This window comes from Carcharhinus amblyrhynchos, chromosome 5 (genome assembly GCF_965287045.1).
Source record: "Carcharhinus amblyrhynchos chromosome 5, sCarAmb.v2.hapA, whole genome shotgun sequence".
In the NCBI taxonomy this organism is placed as follows: domain Eukaryota; kingdom Metazoa; phylum Chordata; class Chondrichthyes; order Carcharhiniformes; family Carcharhinidae; genus Carcharhinus; species Carcharhinus amblyrhynchos.
The window spans coordinates 4,421,363-4,442,466 of record NC_137328.1 but is presented as its reverse complement, the minus strand read 5'-3'; the positions used below and the strand labels follow the sequence as shown (position 1 = coordinate 4,442,466).

The 21,104-nt window shown below is 45.3% G+C and overlaps 1 protein-coding gene across 1 annotated transcript in view; it reads left to right on the top strand.

Moving 5' to 3' along the window:
* The window catches only part of ptar1 (protein prenyltransferase alpha subunit repeat containing 1), a 28,789-nt gene extending 8,666 nt beyond the window's left edge, over positions 1-20,123 (top strand). The window contains exons 4-7 of the mRNA XM_080188372.1: positions 233-337; positions 6,510-6,723; positions 7,706-8,025; positions 13,766-20,123. Of these exons, the coding sequence (XP_080044498.1) occupies positions 233-337; positions 6,510-6,723; positions 7,706-8,025; positions 13,766-14,105 (979 nt within the window). The 3' untranslated portion in view covers positions 14,106-20,123. The remainder of the gene's footprint in view (positions 1-232; positions 338-6,509; positions 6,724-7,705; positions 8,026-13,765) is intronic.
* Positions 20,124-21,104: the final 981 nt, after the last annotated feature.

The window sequence follows — 21,104 nt, the reverse complement described above, 5'->3', positions numbered from 1 at the left end:
AGCAACTATGGTTAAGATTGACAGTTACGGTGGAAAACCAATTAAAATGCTGCCTTGTGTTAATATTATTAACGAAAACCGTTTTGCTGATGCTGTAATTGATAATTGTGTATTTAACGTGCCTCTAAGTAGACTAGGCCATTGTGTACTTTCTTCTTTTGCTTTGCCTGTTTAATAAATGGAACTTACTTCACTTGATAACTCGAGGGAGTGATCCTGAAATGTTTTCCAGGAAGGAACTGGTGCAGCTGGGAGCTTTAGATCCATTTAAGGATTTGTATCTCGGGAAATTGGCCCTAACAAAGTTCCCCAAAAGCCCCGAAACCTGGACCCACAGGTTTGTAACTGAACGCTTTGTTTTTTTGTGAAGTAATGCCTCAACTATTTCAGGTCAAGTGCAGTAAAGTGTTGTCTTCGTCGCTGACTGTTTCGATGTCTCGCTTTTGACTATTTTAAGATTCTTTTTCTGCTAACGAGCTTTCTCGAGTACCTCTTGTTCTTGATGGGATTAGAGATGTGTGTCTGTTTTTTTTTAAACTTGCTTCACAGGAATGTCTTAAATCTCTTAAAGTACCCCCCCCGTCCTCTCTCCCCACCCAGCCGTGACCAAGTGTCTGACCTTCAGCCGCCCGTATCTACTGTAATTATGGGCATAGAGGAGGAGGCCATTCAGCCCCTCAAGTCTATTCTGCCGGTCAGTTGATCGGCACCCTAACTACAGTTTCCTTAAATACTTTTGTGTGAAGAAGTGTTCCCGTTCATTGCTGCTAAATAAGCTGAGTGCCAATTGAATGGGTAATATTTCCCCAGTCTGTCACACTCAGACTGTAGGCTTCAATGTGCAAAGCCCCATCACCCTCTGCCATGGGAATGTGGTGTCACTGTTGGAATGTTTTAAGGTAACTTTTTACTGCGTATTCATCCCTTCTTTGCTTTGTGGCTCACCAAAGCTCCTGACCTGGAAAGGAATGTTAACTAATGCCTTTCTTTCCCCTGACTAGGGGAAAGAATCTCTCAATCTGAGAGATTAAATAGACTGGGTCTGTACTCCTTGGAGTTTAGAAGGCTGAGGGGGGGGATCTTATAGAGACTTACCAGATAATGAAGGGGATGGATAGGGTAGGGGTAGAGAGATTCTTCCCGCTTAGAAAGGAAACCAGAACTAGAGGGCACAGCCTCAGTTTAGAACGGAGTTGAGGAGGAACTTCTTCTCTCAGAGGGTGGTGAATCTCTGGAATTCTCTGCCCATTGAAGCAGTGGAGGCTACCTCGTTGAATATGTTTAAATCACGGGTAGATAGATTTCTGATCGATAAGGGAATTAAGGGTTATGGGGTGCAGGCAGGTAAGCGGAACTGATCCACTTCAGATCAGCCATGATCTTATTGAATGGCGGGGCGGGCTCGAGGGGCTAGATGGCCTACTCCTGCTCCTATTTCTTGTGTTCTGATGTACTAGCTGTGGGTGGCACAGTGGTTAGCATTGCTGCCTCACAGCTCCAGGGACCCGGGTTCGATTCCCGGCTGACTGTCTGCATTTGTTTCCTCCGGGTGCTCCAGATTCCTCCCACAATCCGAAAGACGTGCTGGTTAGATGCATTGGCCATGCTAAATTCTCCCTCAGTGTACCCGAGCAGGCGCCGGAGTGTGGCGACTCGGGGATTTTCACAGTAACTTCATTGCAGTGTTAAAGTAAACCAACTTGTGACTAATAAATTAACTTTAAAACATAGCTGATTAACCAAGTTAGGTTTGGAACCATGTGTTGAAGTGATATTCTTTCAGTGACGCACCCTGAAAGCACCACCTCATTCTTTAAGTGAAGAATATTTATTCACTCCTGATTGGGAACAGGGGGAGGCCATTTAGCCTTTGAGGCTTGTTCTGTCATTCACTGAGATCCTGTCCGAGTTGTGATCTTAATTCTGTCGCCGTCTTCAGTTCCCTGCCCGAAGGCAGGTCTGACCCACCTCCAGCACAGGTAGGACAAGTTCTAAATCCTCCTCGGGCGGAGTCCAGTGCTGTTGGCACCAATCTGACCCACACCAGCCAAGTGACTCCTGCCCAGTCCCAAGAGGATACGTTGCTATGGCAGCTGCACTGTGGGTGCATTAATAGTCCTGGAGCGATGGATTGTGAGAGGTTCCCATTTTTTCACCATCGCTTATTAGACCAGGAATCTCTCCTACTCTTACCCCCTGCTATTGGCTTTTGTGTTGGAAGGATTTTGCAGATTGCACTCGACTATTAATCCAGGAGCTCAGCTAATGTTCTGGAGACCCGGGTTTGAATTCCACTATAGCAGATGGTGGAATTTAAATTCCATAAAAGAAAAATATCTAGACTGATACTGTTTTATCGCTAGACTGTTAGAAACTCAGCTAATTTTGGCCTCTCAGCTACAACTCTCACCAACTTTTACAGACGCACCATAGAAAGCATTCTTTCTGGTTGTATCACAGCTTGGTACGGGCTCCTGCTCTGTCCAAAACCACAAGGAACTACAAAAGGTCATGAATGTAGATCAATCCATCACGCAAACCAGCCTCCCATCTATTGACTCTGTCTACAGTTCCCACTGCTTTGGCAAAGCGGCCAGCATGATTAAGGACCCCACACACCCCGGACATTCTCTCTTCCACCTTCTTCCAATGGAAAAAAAATTCAAAAGTCTGAGGTCATGTACGAACTGAGTAAACAACGGCATTTTCACCGCTGCCATCAGACTTGTGAATGGACCTACCTTAAGTTAACCTTTCTCTACACCTTAGCTATGACTGTAACACTACATTCTGCACCCTCTCCTTTCCTTCTCTATGAACAGTACGCTTTGTCTGTATAGCGCGCAAGAAACAATACTTTTCACTGTATGCTGATTAACGTGGAAATAATAAATCAAATCAAATCAAATAATGCTTTCGCCATGGCAGAGGGCAGTATTAAGAATCTACCAATGACCATAACCATTGTTGCAAAAACCTACCTGGCTCACTAATGTCCTTTAGGGAAGGAAATCTGCTGTCCTTACCTGGTCTGGCCTACATATAACTCCAGAGTCACAGCAATGTGGCTGACTCGCAACTGCCCTCCATGGGCAACTAGGGATGGGCAATAAATGCTGGCCCAGCCAGCGACACCCATGTCCCATGGATTAAAAAAAGTAGTTATGAACGCATTTTTCTTGGCCGCTAAGTCCAGCAGTGGGACTCGGATGCAGTCTGATATGGAGGAAGGGATGACCACCTCACCTAACTCTGTATACACCTGTAATTGATACAGCATTATATACTTCTGGAAATCGGGTCTTGCACTGATACTGGACCCCATGACTTCACAATGACTCTTTTCTCTTTCCCAATAATATTACAAACAATGCAAGGTGTTGTGAAGGTCCCCTTTTGTAAGTATTTATCCGCTGAGTTTACACAGGGTAATACCTAGTGGATATGAGTGGAGATGGACAGGAAATATTGTCCATTCAGTTCTCATACCTGTATAAATTCCCAACCCAACTAAAAAACATTTGATCCCCTGAAGAGGGACTTTGAAAACTTGGGCCAAACTAGGGACTTGGAAGCAGGAGCAAAAGCTAGTGAATTTCTCTCTTTCTCAGTGATAAAACTAATGATAACTGAAGCTCTTTATATGAATTGGTTTCAAGCAAAATCTCTGGCTGGATTAGATTTGATTTGATTTATTATTGTCACATGCGTTGAGATACAGTGAAAAGTATTGTTTCTTGCGTGCTGTACTGACAAAGCATACCATTACCATGGGCGGCACGGTAGCACAGTGGTTAACACTGCTGCTTCACAGCTCCAGGGTCCTGGGTTCGATTCCCGGCTCAGGTCGCTGTCTGTGTGGAGTTTGCACATTCTCCCCGTGTCTGCGTGGGTTTCCTCCGGGTGCTTAGGTTTCCTCTCTCAGTCCAAAGATGTGTGGGTTAGGTTGATTGGCCATGCTAAGAAATTGCCCCTTAGTGTCCAGGGATGTGTAGGTTAAGGGGTTAGTGGGTATAATATGTAGGGATATGGGGGTAGGGCCTGGGTGGGATTGTATTCGGTGCAGACTCGATGGGCCGAAGGGCCTCTTTCTGCACTGTAGGGTTCTATGATTCATAGAGAAGGAAAGAAGAGAGTGCAGAATGTAGTGTTACAGTCACAGCCAGGGTGTAGAGAAAGATCAACTTAATGTGAGGTAGGTCCATTCATAAGTCTGGCAGCAGCAGGGAAAAAGCTGTTCTTGAGTCGGTTGGTACGTGACCTCAGACTTTTGTATCTTTTTCCTGACGGAAGAAGATGGAAGAGAGAATATCCAGGGTGTGTGGACATTGGAATAGTGGGATTCTGTTTCGGTGAGGAATATAGCTTGTTCGGTTTAAAATAATCTAATTTTTTTTACTGTTGATAGATAACAATTTGCACATTCCTGTTGCACTGTTTATTTGGGATGTTCTTGAATTATTGTGTGTGTTTTCAAGGGTCGGTTATCTGTATAATCCAGTGATCTCTCTCGGTGCTGTTCACAGAGTCAACACCCATGTGTCATCTGCAGATAAAGCAAAGTTAGAGACTCGGGTGTGAGGGGTGGTGGGGGGGGAGGACTCATCGGGACCTGGGTGTGCAGATACCCATTCAGTCCTTGACTTTTGATGTGATATTCTGGTACGTTCATTCCAATGTTTCCATTGTGAACTCTGATGTCCTCACTTATAATGGAGTGAAAGTGAGAAATTATAATGGAAAATGTAAATTGGGAAATATAAATGCAAGGCTTTTGAATCTGGGTTGATACATGTTTATGAAATTTTATATTTAGGCATGTTTTTAAAATTTGTCTAATTATGGCACCAAAATTGAGATGTGGGTATGCCGGCGTTGGACTGGCGTAAACACAATAAAAAGTCTGACAATACCAGGTTTTAGTCCAACCGATTTATTTGATAATACTCACAAGCTTTCAAGGGGACTGCCTCTTCGTCAGGTGAATGGAGAGTTCTGGCCTCAGACAGAGCATATAAAGCACAAACAGTTTAGAGATTACTGATTAGAATGCGAATCCTTACACCTAACCTGCTGTTCAAGACCTGAAGTGGCTGACAATGTGAGTGGAAGGAGCACTGATCACAGGTTACAGAGATGTGTATTGTCTCTTTAACCTGTGATCAGTGCTCCTTCCACTCACATTGTCAGCCACTTCAGGTCTTGAACAGCAGGTTAGGTGTAAGGATTCGCATTCTAATCAGTAATCTCTAAACTGTCTGTGCTTTATATGCTCTGTCTGAGGCCAGAACTCTCCATTCACCTGACGAAGAGGCAGTCCCCTCAAAAGCTTGTAAGTATTATCAAATAAATCGGTTGGACTAAAACCTGGTGTCAGACTTTTTACCAAAATTGAGTACATGGCATCAGAGGATGTGACAACATGGGAGGCCATTCAATCCATTGAGACAATGCTGGATCTTTTGAAGACCAAGCCAATTAGTCTCACTTTCCCCAAATCCCTGCAATCGTTCCCTTTGGCTTTTTTTTTAATCTATTAGTGTTACAAGTCAGCTTACGTTAACACTGCAATGAAGTTATGATGAAAATTGTCCAGTCTGGCGACATAACTATAATCCCCCAGAATATTCTGTCAAATCTCTCCCACACCTTCTCCAAAGCCTTCGAGTCCTTCCTAAGAGCAGTGCCCAGAATGAGATACAATATTTCAGTTTGTGGGGGCAAATCTGTTTCTCATACAGGTTTAACCGCCTGGCTCTTGTACACTCCACCCCGACTTTATCAAACCAGGATTTCCCATGCGCTTTACTTTTTTTTATTATTCATTTTTGGGACATGGGCATCGCTGGCATTTACTGCCCATCCCTAGTTGTCCTTGGAGGGCAGTTGAGAGTCACCCACATTGCTGTAGCTCTGCAGTCACATGTAGGCCAGACCAGGTAAGGACGGCAGATTTCCTTCCCTAAAAGGATATTATTGAACCAGATGGATTTTTCCGACAATCGACAATGGTTTCACAGTCATTAGTAAATTCTGGATTTTTTAGAAGTTAAGATTCAACCATCTGTGGTGGCGGGATTCGAACCCGGGTCCCCAGAACATTAGCTGAATTTCGAACACTCCAACGATAATACCACACCTGTCCCCCACCTTCAACCATGCCTGCACAAACACTCTCAGTCCCTCTGCCTTCCTTGCGCCTCTTTTAAAATCGTGCAGTCTTTCTTGCGTTCACCTATGGTTGGGTGAGATGATTAAATGGCCTCAGTTTTTGTTATGATCAGCTGATGTATGTTGTGTTCAGATTTCTTTAAGAGTAAGTTAGCACCATGCTTGTTTGATCTCTTAACACGCGTGTGTGTGTGTCTCTGTGTGTGTGTGTGCGTGTCTCTGTGTGTGTGTGTGCGTGTCTGTGTGTGCATGCATGCCTGCGTGCCTGTGTGTGTGTGCGTGCCCGTGCGTGTCTGTGTGTGTGTGTCTGCGTGCGTGTGTGATCTTCTTTTCTACAGACGCTGGGTGTTTCAGAAGATAGTCCAGGAAATCTGCCTTCCGAATTCGAGGAATAACGTTAACTCGGGAATGCTATCGACCGGACAGATGTATCGGATAATTCAGGATGAAATGGCTGTCTGTTCAGCAGCTGCCGGGAGATACCCAAGCAATTACAATGCCTGGTCCCACCGCATCTGGGTCTTGCAGCATGTGGCAAAGTGCAACCTTAAAGTACGTCCGTTAATCCTCATAATAAAGTATTTGCAGATGCAGAGACAGGCCATTCAGCCCAACTGGTCTGTGCTGGTCCTTCTGCTCCCCCTCCCCCACCCCTTTATCTTTCACCCTGTCAGCATACCCACTTTTGCCCTCATGTATTTATCCAACTTCCCTTTAAACGTATCCACGGTATTCACCTCGAGCACTCCCCGTGGCAGTGAGTCCCACCACACTCTGGGTGAAGAATTCCTCACCGCTTAGATTTATTTGTGACTATCTTATCTTGACTAAAAACAGAATATCCTGGAAGTACTCAGCGGGGCCAGGCAGCGTCCGTCATCAGATAAACAGTTAACGTTTCAGGTCAGTGACCTTTCTTCAGGAGTCAAAGGTCACAACCTGAAACACTAACACTGTTGATGACCCCACAGAAGCTGCCAGATGCGATAATCGTTCCCAGCATCCTTCTGTTTCCGATGTTTAGCTTCTGAATATTTTGCTTTTGGATCTTGACTTCATGCCAATACAGGTGGAAATATCACAGCGTCCCTACAGTGCAGAAGGAGGCCATTCGGCCCATCGAGTCTGCACCGACCACAATCCTATCCCTGTAACCCCATGCATTTAACCTAGCCAGTCCCCCTGACACTAATGGACAATTTAGCACAGCCAATCCACCTAACCCGCGCATCGTTTGGACTGTGGGAGGAAACTGGAGCACCCGGAGGAAACCCACGCAGACACGGGGAGAACGTGCAAACTCCTCACAGAGGGTGACCCAAGCCGGTGATCGAACCCGGGTCCCTGGCGTTGTGAGGCACCAGTGCTAACCACTGTGCCACCGTGCTGCCTAAGGGTTAGGATTATATTGTCTTGACAAATGCCTTATCCCAATTGCCCTTTCTAATTTGTGAAGACCTCTACAAGGCTTCGTCTCTCTCTCGGAAATGAGTCCCAGTCTGTCTGTTGAATACTTGCTTTACCTTTTCCTCAGATCCTCCTTGATGAACTGTCCAACACTAAGTACTGGGTGTCCACCCACGTCTCCGACCACAGCGGTTTCCATTACCGTCAGTTCCTGCTGAAGTCCGTGGCGGGCAACTCCAGAAGCCCGGCTGTAGCGAACGCTGGCGTGTTCTCGAGGAAGTCTTCGAGTAAAGAGCATTGTGCCAGTCTCCCCGCGCACATGAAGCCGGAAGGTGCGTCCGTGGAGACGCACGCCATCGACGTGCCACTCATGATTGAAGAGGAGATGGAGCTTTGCACTGACCTCATTGAGTCGTACCCAGGCCATGAGGCCCTGTGGTCCCACAGGTAACTGCTACAAACCATTCCTCCTCATGTTTTAGATCTTTCAGAGGTTAAGATGATATGTGATCTTCGGCTGGAAGAGAGACAGAGGGAGAATCGGAGAGATGAATGCACAGGGTCTGGGCTTTGTGTCATGTTTGTTTGGTCTTTTCTGTAGCCGTGTGGTATAGGGGGGCCAGCCAGAGCTCTGGGGTGGGGAGCCATTGTTGGATGTGGGGATGGAGGAGATGGGAATGGGATGTGGGGGGGGGGGAGCGGGGGGGGTAGAGAATCACCTTTCCGAGCCTCAGGATAGCTTGACGTGCTGTTCTGCACACGCGGTACTTTTGAAGTCTGGTAACGTGGGAAATTTGCGCACAGCAAGATCCCACAAGCAGCATTCTGATGACGAACAGATGACCTACGATGCTATGGTGCGGTAGTAGAAATATTCCCCATGGCACCACGGGGGGAGCCTCTCTCTACGCTTCCCCGAAATAGAACACAAGAGCGGGGAGCAGGTGGAGGCCCCTCACGCCTGCACCTCCAGTCAGTCAGAGCACAGATGATCTGATTACATAGAAACTCAAAGCAGGAGGAGGCCATTCGGCCCTCCGAGCCTGCTCCACCATTCATTATGATCATGGCTGATCATCCAATTCGATATCCTGCTCCCCCCTTCCTCCCCTACCCCTCGATCCCTTTAGCCCCAAGAGCTATACCTAATTTCTTCTTGAAATCGCACAACGTTTTGGCCTCAACTCCTTTCTGTGGGAGTGAATTCCACACATTCCCCACCCTCTGGGTGAAGAACTTTCTCCCCACCTCAGTTCGAAAAGGTTTACTCCTTATCCTCAAACTCTGACCTCCTAGTTCTGGACTCTCCCCACCATTGGGAACATTCTTTCTGAATCGACCCTGTCTAACCCTGTAGGAATTTTATAGCTTTCTATGAAATCCCCTCTCACTCGTCTAAACTCCAGTGAATATAATTCTAACTGACTTAATCGCTCCTCATATGACAGACCTGCCATCCCAGGAATCAGCCTGGTAAACCTTCACTGTACTCCCTCTATAGCAAGGACATCCTTCCTCAGATAAGGACACCAAAACTGTACACAATACTCCAAGTGTGGCCTCACCAATGCCCTATATATGATTGCGGCCTTAACTCCCTTTTTCTGTCTGCCCCCAATAATCCTCGCCTCACTCGCTGATCAGAATTCTGTCGAACACAGCACTCAATGTGTCCGATGACCCCAATTCCCACTGCTTCTTGTGGAAGAGAATTCCAGAGCCCTCAGAGAAAAGAAATCCCTCCCAATCTCCATCTCAAATGAGAGTTCCCCTTACTTTGAAACTATATCAACGCCCTTGTTCTAGATTCCCCCGTGAGGTGAGACATCCATTCAGCGTCCAAGCTTCCTCAGAACTTTGTGTGTTGCAGTAAGGCCGTCTCCAATTCGCCTGAACTTATAATGAGGCCCAAAGTGTTTAACCTTTCCTAAAGAAACAAACCTTTCACCCCAAGAGTTGACCCAGTGAACCTTCTCAGAATTCCATCCAATACTCTCAAATCCCTCAACGAAAGAGACCAGCACTCCAGATGTGTTCCCACCAGGGCCCTGCACATCTGAAGCAAGATTCCCCTGCATTTTATATTCTATTCCATTTCCATAAAGGTCATCATTCCATTTGCCTTCCTAATTATCTGCCTGCTAAATTTGTGATTCATTTGAGGACGCTCAGATCCCTCTGCACTGCAGAATTCTGCGGCCTTTCTCCATTTAAATTGTGGCACAGCGGTTAGCACTGCTGCTTCACAGCGCCAGGGACCTGGGTTCAAATCTCAGCTTGGGTCACTGCCTGTGTGGAGTTTGCACGTTCTCCCCGTGTCTGCGTGGGTTTCATCCGGGTACTCCGGTTTCCTCCCACAGTCCAAGGATGTGCGGGTTAGGTGGATTAGCCATGCTAAGTTGCCCCTTAGTGTCAGGGGGACTAGCTAGGGTAAACACATGGGGTTATGGGGGTAGGGCCTGAGTGGGATTGTAGTCAGGGCAGAATCGATGAGCCGAGTGGCCTCCTTCTGCACTGTGGGGATTCTATGAAATAATATTCTGATTTTTCTATTGTTTCAAAGCGGACAACCCTCACATTTTGCCCTCATTTACGCTCCCTCTCTAAATTCTTGCCCACTCACTTCACCAATCCATATCATTTTGCAGACTCGATAAAGAGCAGCCATGGGCATCTTTGATCTCCATCTGAGAGGGCAGATTGGGACTCGGGTTTCTCCTGAAAGACAGCTCCTCTGACACTGTTAATTCCATTGCTAGTATAAGACAGAGGAATAACACAGCAGCTTCTCTTTACCTTCAGCACGTTTATCCCCCACACAGCTCAGTGGTGATACAAATTCCCGGTGGTTCCCTCCCAGTCCAACTATTCCAGCTGCGTCCATTGATACTCTTTTGGAAGTTAAGCAATAGCCATTACTATTCCTTAATGAGACAATTAGTTTAACGATTTAATTGCCAAAGCATGCACTTGCTGATGCATTGATTTGATTTATTATTGTCACACGTATTAGCATACAGTGAAAAGTATTGTTTCTTGTGCGCTTTACAGACAAAGCATACCATTCATAGAGAAGGAAAGGAGAGAGTGCAGAATGTAGTGTTACAGTCATGGCTAGGGTGTAGAGAAAGATCAACTTAATGCAAGGTAGGTCCATTCAAAAGCCTGACAGCATCAGGGAAGAAGCTGTTCTTGAGTCGATTGGCATGTGATCTCAGACTTTTGTACCTTTTCCCGAAGGAAGAAGGTGAAAGAGAGAATGACCAAGGTGCATGGGATCCTTAATTACGCTGGCTGCTTTGCCCAGGCGGCGAGAAGTGTAGACAGTGTCAATGGATGGGAGGCTGGTTTGTGTGATGGATTGGGCTACATTCCCGACTTTTTGTAGTTCCTTGCGGTCTTGCTCAGAGCCCATACCAAGCTGTGGTACGACCAGAAAGAATGCTTTCAATGGCGCATCTGTAAAAGTTGGTGAGAATCATAGCTGATATACCAAATTTCCTTAGTCTTCTGAGAAAGTAGAGACATTGGTGGGCTTTCGTGACTATAGTGTCAGCATTTGGGGGATCAGGACAGGTTGTTGGTGATCTGGACACCTGAAAACTTGAAGCTGTCTGGACTCTTTCTACTTTGTCCTTATTGATGTAGACAGGGGCACGTTCTCTACTACGCTTCCTGAAGTCAATGACAATCTCCTTTGTTTTGTTGACATTGAGGGAGACATTATTGTCGCCGCACCAGTTCACCAGATTCTCTATCTCATTCCTGTACTCTGTCTCATCATTGTTTGAGATCCCACCCACTACTCACTCAATACTGCACTTTAGACCAGGGTTTTTGTACCCATTGAGTTGTGGCTGAATTCACAATGAGCAGAACTCTTCTGCTCTTTCTTGAGTTGGAAGACTGTGACCTCGAAGCCAGAGACCCGAGCACGAAACCTAGGCTGAAACACCCAGGGTATTGAGGTGGATTGGCCATGTTAAATTGCTCCTTAGTATCAGAGGGACTAGCTAGGGTAAATACATGGGGATAGGGCCTGGGTGGGATTGTGGTGTGATAGGGCAGCACGGTAACACAGTGGTTAGCACTGCTGCTTCACAGCTCCAGGGTCCTGGGTTCGATTCTCGGCTCGGGTCACTTTCTGTGTGGAGTTTGCACGTTCTCCTCGTGTCTGCATGGGTTTCCTCCGGGTACTCCGGTTTCCTCCCACAGTCCAAAGATGTGCGGGTTAGGTTAATTGGCCATGCCAGGAAATTGCCCCTTAGTGTCTAGGGATGCGTAGGTTAGAGGGATTAGTGGGTATAATATGTCGGGATATGGGGGTAGGGCCTGGATGGGGTTGTGTTCGGTGCAGACTCGATGGGCCGAAGGGCCTCTTTCTGCACTGTAGGGTTCTATGGTTCTGGCCACCCAATGGGCCAAATGGCCGCCTTCTGCACTGTAGGGATTCTGTGATTACTGAGGCGGTGCTGCAGTGTCGGAGGAGCCGTCTGACTTTAAGGGAAGGCACTGTCTGCCTGGAGACGATTTTGAAGAAGATCAGGGGAGTTCTCCCAGGGTCCCGGCCAACAATTGTTCCTCAATCCACGTCAGCAGACATTGCATGACCATTATCACGTTGCTGCCAGTGATAACTGGCAGAGTGACTGCTGTGTTTCTCTGGTTACAGTGACTGCATCCTGAAAAGGCTTCCATTAGCGTTCAAGTACTTTGGAGACGTCCTGAAGATCGTGAAAGAAATGAACATTTATTTTAACATTGTTTACAGGTCTGGTCAGAATTGTAGCTTTCAGGCAATGCCACTAGATGGTGCCAAAATGACGAGCTCTCATTGGTTACCTTTAACCCCGTGTATTTCATTAACCTCTGAATCGGAACCTGTTTCAACACAGAATGGGGGACACCCAGGACTGTCTTGTTAAACCCTAGACTGCAAAGGAGGCCATTTGGCCCATCGTGTCTCTGCTATGCTAGCTCTTTGAAAGAGCTGTCCAGCAAGTGTCACCCCCCGATAGTTTTGAAATGGCTTTTCCCTCCATGTATTTTCTCTGGTTCTTTCGCCAACCACCACCAATCTACACAATATTATTGTCTCATTGATCCTCACTGACCTCTGTAAAGTTTATACAGTTTGAATCCAGTAACGCGCTTTGTTATTTCAGCTTGTGGTTAGCACTGCTGCCTCACAGCGCCAGGGACCCGGGTTCGATTCCTGGCTTGGATCATTGTCTGTGTGGAGTCTGTACATTCTCCCCGTGTCTGCATGGGTTTCCTCCCACAGTCTGAAAGACGTGTTGGCTAGGTGCATTGACCCAAACACGTGTGGAGTGTGGGCAACCAGGGGGATTTTCACAGTAACTTCATTGCAGTGTTAATGTCAGTCTTACTTGTGACTACTAAATATACTTACCCACATAGAACCCCAGCCCCTCTCCCAGAATATCCAAGGCGCACGCAGGGCACAACGTGTTCACGTTGCAAACACTGGAAATGGGCCAGGATTAATTTGATATATTTTTGTCACATGGAAATCATAGACTCGTTACAGTGCAGAAAGAGGCCATTCAGCCCATTGAGTCTACACCAACCATTATCCGTCCACGCCCTATCCCCATAACTCCACATGTTTACCCTACTAGTCCCCCTGACACTAAGGGGCCATTTAGCATGGCCAGTCCACCTAACCTGCACATCTTTGGACTATGGGAGGAAACCGGAGCACCCGGAGGAAACCCACGCAGACACGGGGGAGAACGTGCAGACTCCATACAGACAGTGACCCATGGCCATAACTGAACCCGGGTCCCTGGCACTGTGAGGCAGCAGTGCTATCCACTGTGCCACCATATTGTCCAACAAAGACCACCCGGTTTCAAAGTGTGCCCATGTGTGTGACTCTGATCTCACTCTACCATTGGTGGTCTTACCTCCCCGTGCCTGCAGATCCCAAACTCTGGAATTTCCTCCCTAACCTCCTCCACTTCCCCTTCCCCTTTCTCTTTCTCTTCCTCTCCCTGTCTTTCCCAAACTGTTTCTTACAATCTGTCTCTTTGACCGAGCTTTTGGTCACCAGTCTGAACATCTCATGAACATTGTCATTTTGTATTTGCTGCAGAGAGTCAGTAAGCCGCTGCCTAACTCCCAGCGGATGCCGGCTTCAGTTTCCTTGCCTTTGCTTTTGCAGGAGATCCGTGTTCTACCTCTGGCATTGCTGGAACAGAGAGCGTCTCCAGGTCCTGTCGGAGTCCGGCCACAGGAGCGAGGGGATGAAGGACAATGTGCAGATGGCCACTGCAGGCAGTTACTCCTCACGAGGCATGGACGTCGACGGAGTGGCTGACAGGGCCAAGCAAGGCTACACGCAGGAGGTCAAACGTCTCAAACGAGGCCCTTCGCTAGATTTGCACAGCTTGTTGGAAGAACACCGATTTATTGATACAATCCTAGCTGGCTGCACTAATTTAGAGCAAGCCCGATTTGCGACTGCCTACAGAAAATGGTTAGATATGGTGGTTGGTCAGTAGATGAGCTTAATTCGAATGTATTTAAATTGGTCTTAAACCCAGTTCCTTGACACAAGAATCTGTTTTGAGCAGCTATGTTGCATGACACCTTTTTTTAAATAAGAGAAAGTTCATACCTTGAGTCCAATTTAAAAGGGGGTATTAACTGGAACCGGCCCCGAAGGTTTTTATTTAAAGCTAAAGTTTCATGGAGCCTCGTTAGACAAACAAACTTGAAGGGAAAAGAAATCTGCAAACTGAGGTGTTACAAACAGCTTATTTTCAAATTTCAGTGTTAGAGAGGGACTTCTCGGCTGGAACTCTCCGACCATTCACGCCCCACTGCCGCTAATAGTGAGAATGGAGAATTTGGTGCCCAGCCAAATCTCCGCTCGCTGCAGCGGGACTGGAGAATCCCAGCCGCGGGCGAGCTCAGAGAGTTCTGGTCCCTCATTTTACATGTGAAAATATTCACTTAACCTTGTGCATTATCCACTTTATCTCTGTATGCATACATGATCAACACTTTTTTTTTGTAAATATAATTGAAACTGTGTAAGTGTCTGCATTTGTCCTTCCTAAAACTGACCTGATAGGAAATCAGACTTGACGCTGCGCAGTTTTTGGTTCACTCCCAGCTAGTTATGCTAACGTTTAGTTCAATTTATCACTGGGCAATTTACACTCAGAATGGTTTATGTTGAGTTGATGGGACAATTTAATGGGTAGGTTTGCTAGACGCAACTGCAAACCCAGTTCGTTTGCTGAATTTGCCTTGTAAATAATTCCACTTTAAATTGTTTTTGGGGATATATCGGCACAGATGGAGGATTGGTTAACTAAGAAAACAGAAAATTGGGGTACATTTTTGGATTGTCAAACCAAAACAAGTTGGGGGCGGGGAGAGGGTCCCAGAAGGCAGTGCCAGGGTGTTGACTACTATCTATGTCTGTGACTTGGATGTAGGGACTGAATGTCTGGTGGCTAATTTTGCCAATGACCCTCCAGGCAGATAGAACAGGAAGAGAGAGAGAATCTGCAGAGGGGTTACGGTTGGGTTAAGTGATGGGGCAAAACATTGGCAGCGGGAATATTCATTCAGTTTGGACGGAAGAATAGAAAAATATCTCTTTGGAATTCTTGAACCCAGAGAGCTGTGGGGATTGCGGTCATTGAATCTATTTGAGGCTGGAATAGTGAGAGTTTTGAACAACTGGGGAATATGTGGGGAATGGACAGGAAAGTGGAGCTGAGGCCAGAGTCAGATCTTACTGAATGGCTGAGCAAACATGGGATGGCCTACTCCTGTTCCTCATTCTTGTGTAGAATTAATCCAAAACTATGGTTCCATGGTAAAGACTATAAATGCGTACAAATATCTGCCAAGTTATTGATGATCTTCCTAACTGGCGTGGAGTATCTTTTGTGTTTTCAATTTCTTCCCTTTTCAATTCAACCCAACCAAGGCTTTTTAAAAATGGGCATCACCCTGATTAAGAGTTATGTTGTAAGGTATCTATAGACCCATTTTCAGGTCATCTTTGACAGTAGCATAATGAACAATGAGGGCTCCTTTCTTAAAAGGATTGCAGTGCTGATGTTGTATCCTATAGCACGTGGCACCCATGTCCAGTTACACTTGGGGGTAGATTTTTGCTACGGGCCATTAGGTTGACGTAATGAATCTTGTTCAAAGCAAGAATTGATCAAGAGGCAGCATAGGTTAAAAGAAAAGCTGTTATTGAATAAATAGCTGCTTTGGCATTAAAAGTTATGACCTTATTACCATCACCATCCAGAAATCCATCCTTACCTAGCCTGGCCTACGTGCAACTTCAGACCCACAGCGATGTGGCTGACTGCCAATTGCCCTAGCAAACCACTCCATTCAGGGTAATTAGGGATGGGCAATGAATGCTGCCCCTGCCAGGAATGCTCACATCCCAATAAAGAATGAAAAAGGACACTTCCAAGTGGCACAAAATCTGGTCAATGAGATGGGGAACCTAGAAATAAGATGAGCTTTGTAGTCAAGATTACATGTATATCTTAGCCAGTCTAAAGGAAGATTCCAAGTGTTGAGATGATGAAGAATGGCTTTGTCTGCCCACTTCTCTCCCCAACTCTGTAAAATCGAAATTCAGTACAATCATAGAATGAAACAGCAGAGAAAGTGGGCTATTTGGCTTCTCATAACTGAGCCTAGTCTTCTGATAGAGGAATTCAATTAGTCCCACTATAACTCTTTTGTCACCCCCCCCCCCACCAACTCCTTTCCTCTATAGCCTTAGCAATTTGTCCCCTTCATGCTTTTATCCAATTCCTTTGTCTAGACGTTTATTATTGAATCTGCTTCTACAGCGCTGTACATTATAATCCCCTCAGTAGAGAAAGAAATATTTCCTTATCTCCCCCTCTTTGCCTTAAGTTTACGCAATTTGAACACTAATATTTCCATCACTAATCCTGGAGAAATTTGTTGGTCTCCGAGAAGTTAGTTTGTTGAATTTTGTTGTTTCAACTTATGGACAAGAAGACTGAACTCTTACTCCCAAAGAGACCTTTTCTTAAAAAGTAAAAAATTTGAATTTCAGATCCCTTAAAGGAGAGAGGTTCTTCTAAGAATATATTGCACAATCTTGAGTGTAGGAATATAGCTGCGGCGTATATCTTGTCAGCAAGACACTACAAAACTCTCTTCAAAACCTCAATTTCCTTTTGACTATCAAATGGTCACTTCTGAGCAAAGAGGTACAATTGTATTTTAAACATGGGCGAATGTAAGTTCTCAGGTGTTGTGACTGCTGAACAAACTGATCCTGGCTTTGCTTCCTCCGTTCTCTGCAAGTCACACGTACCGTTGTGAGTTGTTCCAATAACAGAGCAAAACCAAACTGATGTGCAAGATGTTCAAATTATGGAGCTTGAGTTTAAATACTTCATGCCTCTTTGGACAGCATGCATGCAGATGTTTAGGTTGAGAATGAGATGGTCGAGTATAAATAAGTGTAGGCGAGGTTAGTCAAGCTTACTTTAAAGTCACCCTGAACAGGCTTTGGTTAATTTATTGGTTTTGACTTATTTCAGATCAAAGTGGCCACTAAATTTTTGAAATAAAGAGCAGATACTTGGGTCAAGTCCAGGGCTGATTGGATGGGAGTGACCTATTCCTTCCCTTGTGTCTCAAAACTGGACTAGCGAGAATAAATCACATTGCAACGCAAAGTGCACTTATAGAAAGGGCTGGTGAAACAGGAGGGTCAAGCTTGCCTGTCTGTGTAATAGAAACACGGCGATGTGGATCGTTAGCGCTGATAGTACAACTAGAATTCTCCGGTCTCGCATGCCCCGCTACCTCTACTAGCGAGAATGGAGAACTTAGTGCACAGCCAAACCTCCATTCACTGCAGCGGGACTGGAAAATCCCAGCCACGGGCAAGTCAGAGAATCCCAGCCCTATCTGTTAGAACTGTACCCACTTAAAAGCCGGAATTTTACTGTCTTGCCCGTCCGAGGCCAACAGAGAATGCCATTCTGCGAGCCTCGCCTGCCCCGATACTGGGGTGGGTGTGCCAGTAAAATTCCAGCCAAAGTCTTACATCTTATGCATGTTCAACTCTTATTTTTCTTTGTAAGTACAAGCTCTATCTCAATAACTTAATTTAAACAAATATATAGTTTGTGTTTGACTAACAACAGAAAATGCATTGATGTTACCAGACTTATTTCTAACCTTTTCTGATTTTAGTTCAGACTTCCAGCATCTGCAGCATTTAGCCTCTTGAATAGTTTGTTTTTTGTGTTAGTGTTCCATTGGATTGCTAATTGAAATATGACTCTATATAGCAAATCATTCCCCCACCCCCATTCACCAGCCCAAAATTGTTTCTGAAGGACTGTTTTCTTGCAAATATCATCTGTTCATGGCATCGACAGGGATAGCTAAACGATTTCTTTCAAAGAATCACCTGTCCTTTTGACTTTCATAGGTTTCTGTTGAGTGGTGTGAGCCACATCATGCAGTTCCTCTGTGTGATTTCTGAAGACAGTGTTAAGATTATTTTGTTTTGACAGATCTTTTAAAAGATAAAGAAGCAATACTGAAAAAAAAACCTTACTGTTAAGTATTGTAAAGAAATTGGGAATTATTAAATCTTGACAGCTTTATGGTATTAAACGGTGCATTCTATACTGGAAAATGATGCAATATTTTCTCTTGCTTGTCAAAAGGTAGCAGATTAGCCTTTTGTCGGAGCTCATTTCTGGGAGTGTTTTTCTGTGCTGTTGATTACGTTGAAAAGTTCACCTTGAAGTTGATGTATATCTTTTAATGAACTTTATTGTGCTTTTGACGTTTGCTAACTTTCAAAGAGTTACATTTTCCTTCAAATATAAACTCAATGTTCACAATTTCTACAAATACATTCAAAAATACATTATGGGAGCATTACAGCTGTCTTGCAATTTAGTGACAACACTCTTTTTAATCTACATAGAGTATTCCTATTGTTCAAGATAGGGTAAGAGGGGTGCATAGAATAGGGACACGGGACGTAGCGTAGTTCAAGTCCCTCTGCACAAGAGGGAAGGGAAATGTTCATAGTTGAATTAACTATAGGCTGTTTGGAGCAGGGAGTCTGGTTCTGGGGAGTTTTAAAACAAAGGCAAAAAATGTTCTAAACATTTAGCTGATCCAGCAGCATCTGTGCGGGAGAGAGAAGCAGAATTCATGTTTTAGGTCAATGATCTTCCATCAGAACTGAAAGGGGCAAGGGGTGGCCCAGTGGTTAGCGCTGCTGCCTCACAACGTCAGAGACCCAGGTTTGATTCCCGGCTTGGGTCACTGTCTGTGTGGAGTCTGCATGTTCTCCCCGTGTCTGCGTGGGTTTCCTCAGGGTGCTCCGGTTTCCTTCCACAGTTGCCACTTTGTGTCAGGTGGTTAGTAGGGCAAATAACTGGGTTACGGGGATAGGCTCTGGGTGAGATTGTGGTGGGTGCAGACTCAATGGGCCGAATGGCCTCTTCCCGCACTGTAGGGATTCTATGGGTTGGAAGGAATGACGGAAGTGGGGGAGGGGGGATGGGGAAGGAGGGGTTGCTGTGGAGGAAGGAACAGAAAGGATTCTTAATTTCCACAGTTGTATTTACCCAGGTCTGTTGAGGCTGGAAGGCAGGAGAGATTAAACAACAAGGGGACAATGTGCAAGGCCAAAGGAGATGGTAATGGGACAATAAAAAGAAGGATTTGTCCAGAGGAGCTGTTGTCTAGAAAGAAATGGAAGCAGTGGTCATGATTTGAAATGGAACTCAGTGTTGCATCTGTAGGCCAGATGTCAAATTGAAAGCTGGGGATTAGTGTCGTGTGGGGACCAAAAAGGAAGATGTTTTCCCCCCTTAGGATAGAAGGTTACTTTTATTCAAACCGCCTCCAGAGCTTGTTGCCAGTGCAAAACAAAAATTGATAAATACAAATTGTAGAAGAGTCACGTGAAGAATCTTTGGAAATGTTGAGAGAAGGTAGTTTTAGTACTTGTTTTGGAGGTTTCGTGTTTGAAGATTGGATTGAAGCCCGTGGTTGAGAAAAAAATACTTAATCCGATATATTATCCATTGGCACAAAGGCTTCCAGTCAGATCTGCTTAGTTTTACCAACTGCCTAACATGAGGTCCTGTAACTGTAGCCAAGCTCATTACATGATTGAGTAATGCTGCATGCTGGTCATGTTCCAGTACTGGAAAGGCGGGGAACTTCTGTAGAAAGAGCCTCAAAACACAGTAGCCCTATGCAAGAGGTTTTGTTATAGCTGTCATCCTGTTTGTGCCATTGAGTGGCACGTAATGCTATATATAGTGCTGCTCTGTCAAAATTAGCAATGTTCTATGGTAGTGGCATTTGTTATTTATTGTTAGGTGTGTTTTATACCTGTACACAGATTTAAAATTCATATTTGGAAAGTGATGTAGTTACTACGCTGAATTGTAAATTAACTTCCTATTTATTCTGTAGTGGAGATGCTTTTAATAAAAATGTTGTCTGTATGATTTATCTACTTGTAATTAATGGCTTTATTGTAGTTGTGTAAGTGCTTTCATATGTAATCTCTTAAAAGCTTTTGCTCGTAATAATTGTACGTGAATATTTAAGAACTGTACCCTAAAGCATTGATACCTCATTGATTTTTTTTGCAGTAGCAACTGCAATAATTTGTTGGTCAGGCTAAAGCCATAAAACATACTTCTGGGAGGGAGGCAGTGATTTATGCCTGCGTGGTTTGATTTCCTTCAACTTTTGGCAAAGTCTTGTCAATATATTTTACAGCCCCATCTGCAAACCTTATTCATCAATTCCAGTGCTCCTTCCTGACTAATGTTAATGGTACTTGTCCAAATCAAATGTTATTCCAACTTGTCCACAAAAATGCTGATTCAGTCTGCAAGTAGGTGACACAACCTGAGCCACGTGGTAAAGTTTTTAAGTTTGTTTATTAATTGCAAGTAGGCTGACATTAACACTGCAATGAACTTACTGTGAAAATCCCTTAGTCGCCACACTCCGGCACCTGCTCACTGAGGGAGAACGTAGCATGGCCAATGTACATAACCAACACATCTTTCAGACTGAGAGGGGAAACCGGAACACCCAGAGGAAACCCACGCAGACACGAGGAGAATGTGCAAACTCCACACAGACAGTGACCCAAGCTGGGAATCGAACCCAGGTCCCTGGCAGCAATGCTAACCACTGTGCCACCAACCCACCCCATGGTATGTGGGCTAGGCCAATATTTATTGCCCATCCCTAATTGCCCTTGAGAAGGTGGTGGTGAGCTGCCTTCTTGGATCCCTGCAGTCCACGTGATGTAGGTACACCCACACTGCTGTTGGGGAGGGAGTTCCAGGAGTTTGACCCAGCCTCAGTGATGGGATGATGATATATTTCCAAATCAGGATGGTGTGTCACTTGGAGGGGAAGTTGCTGGTGGTGGTGTTCCCGTGTGTCTGCTCCTTTGTCCTATGTTG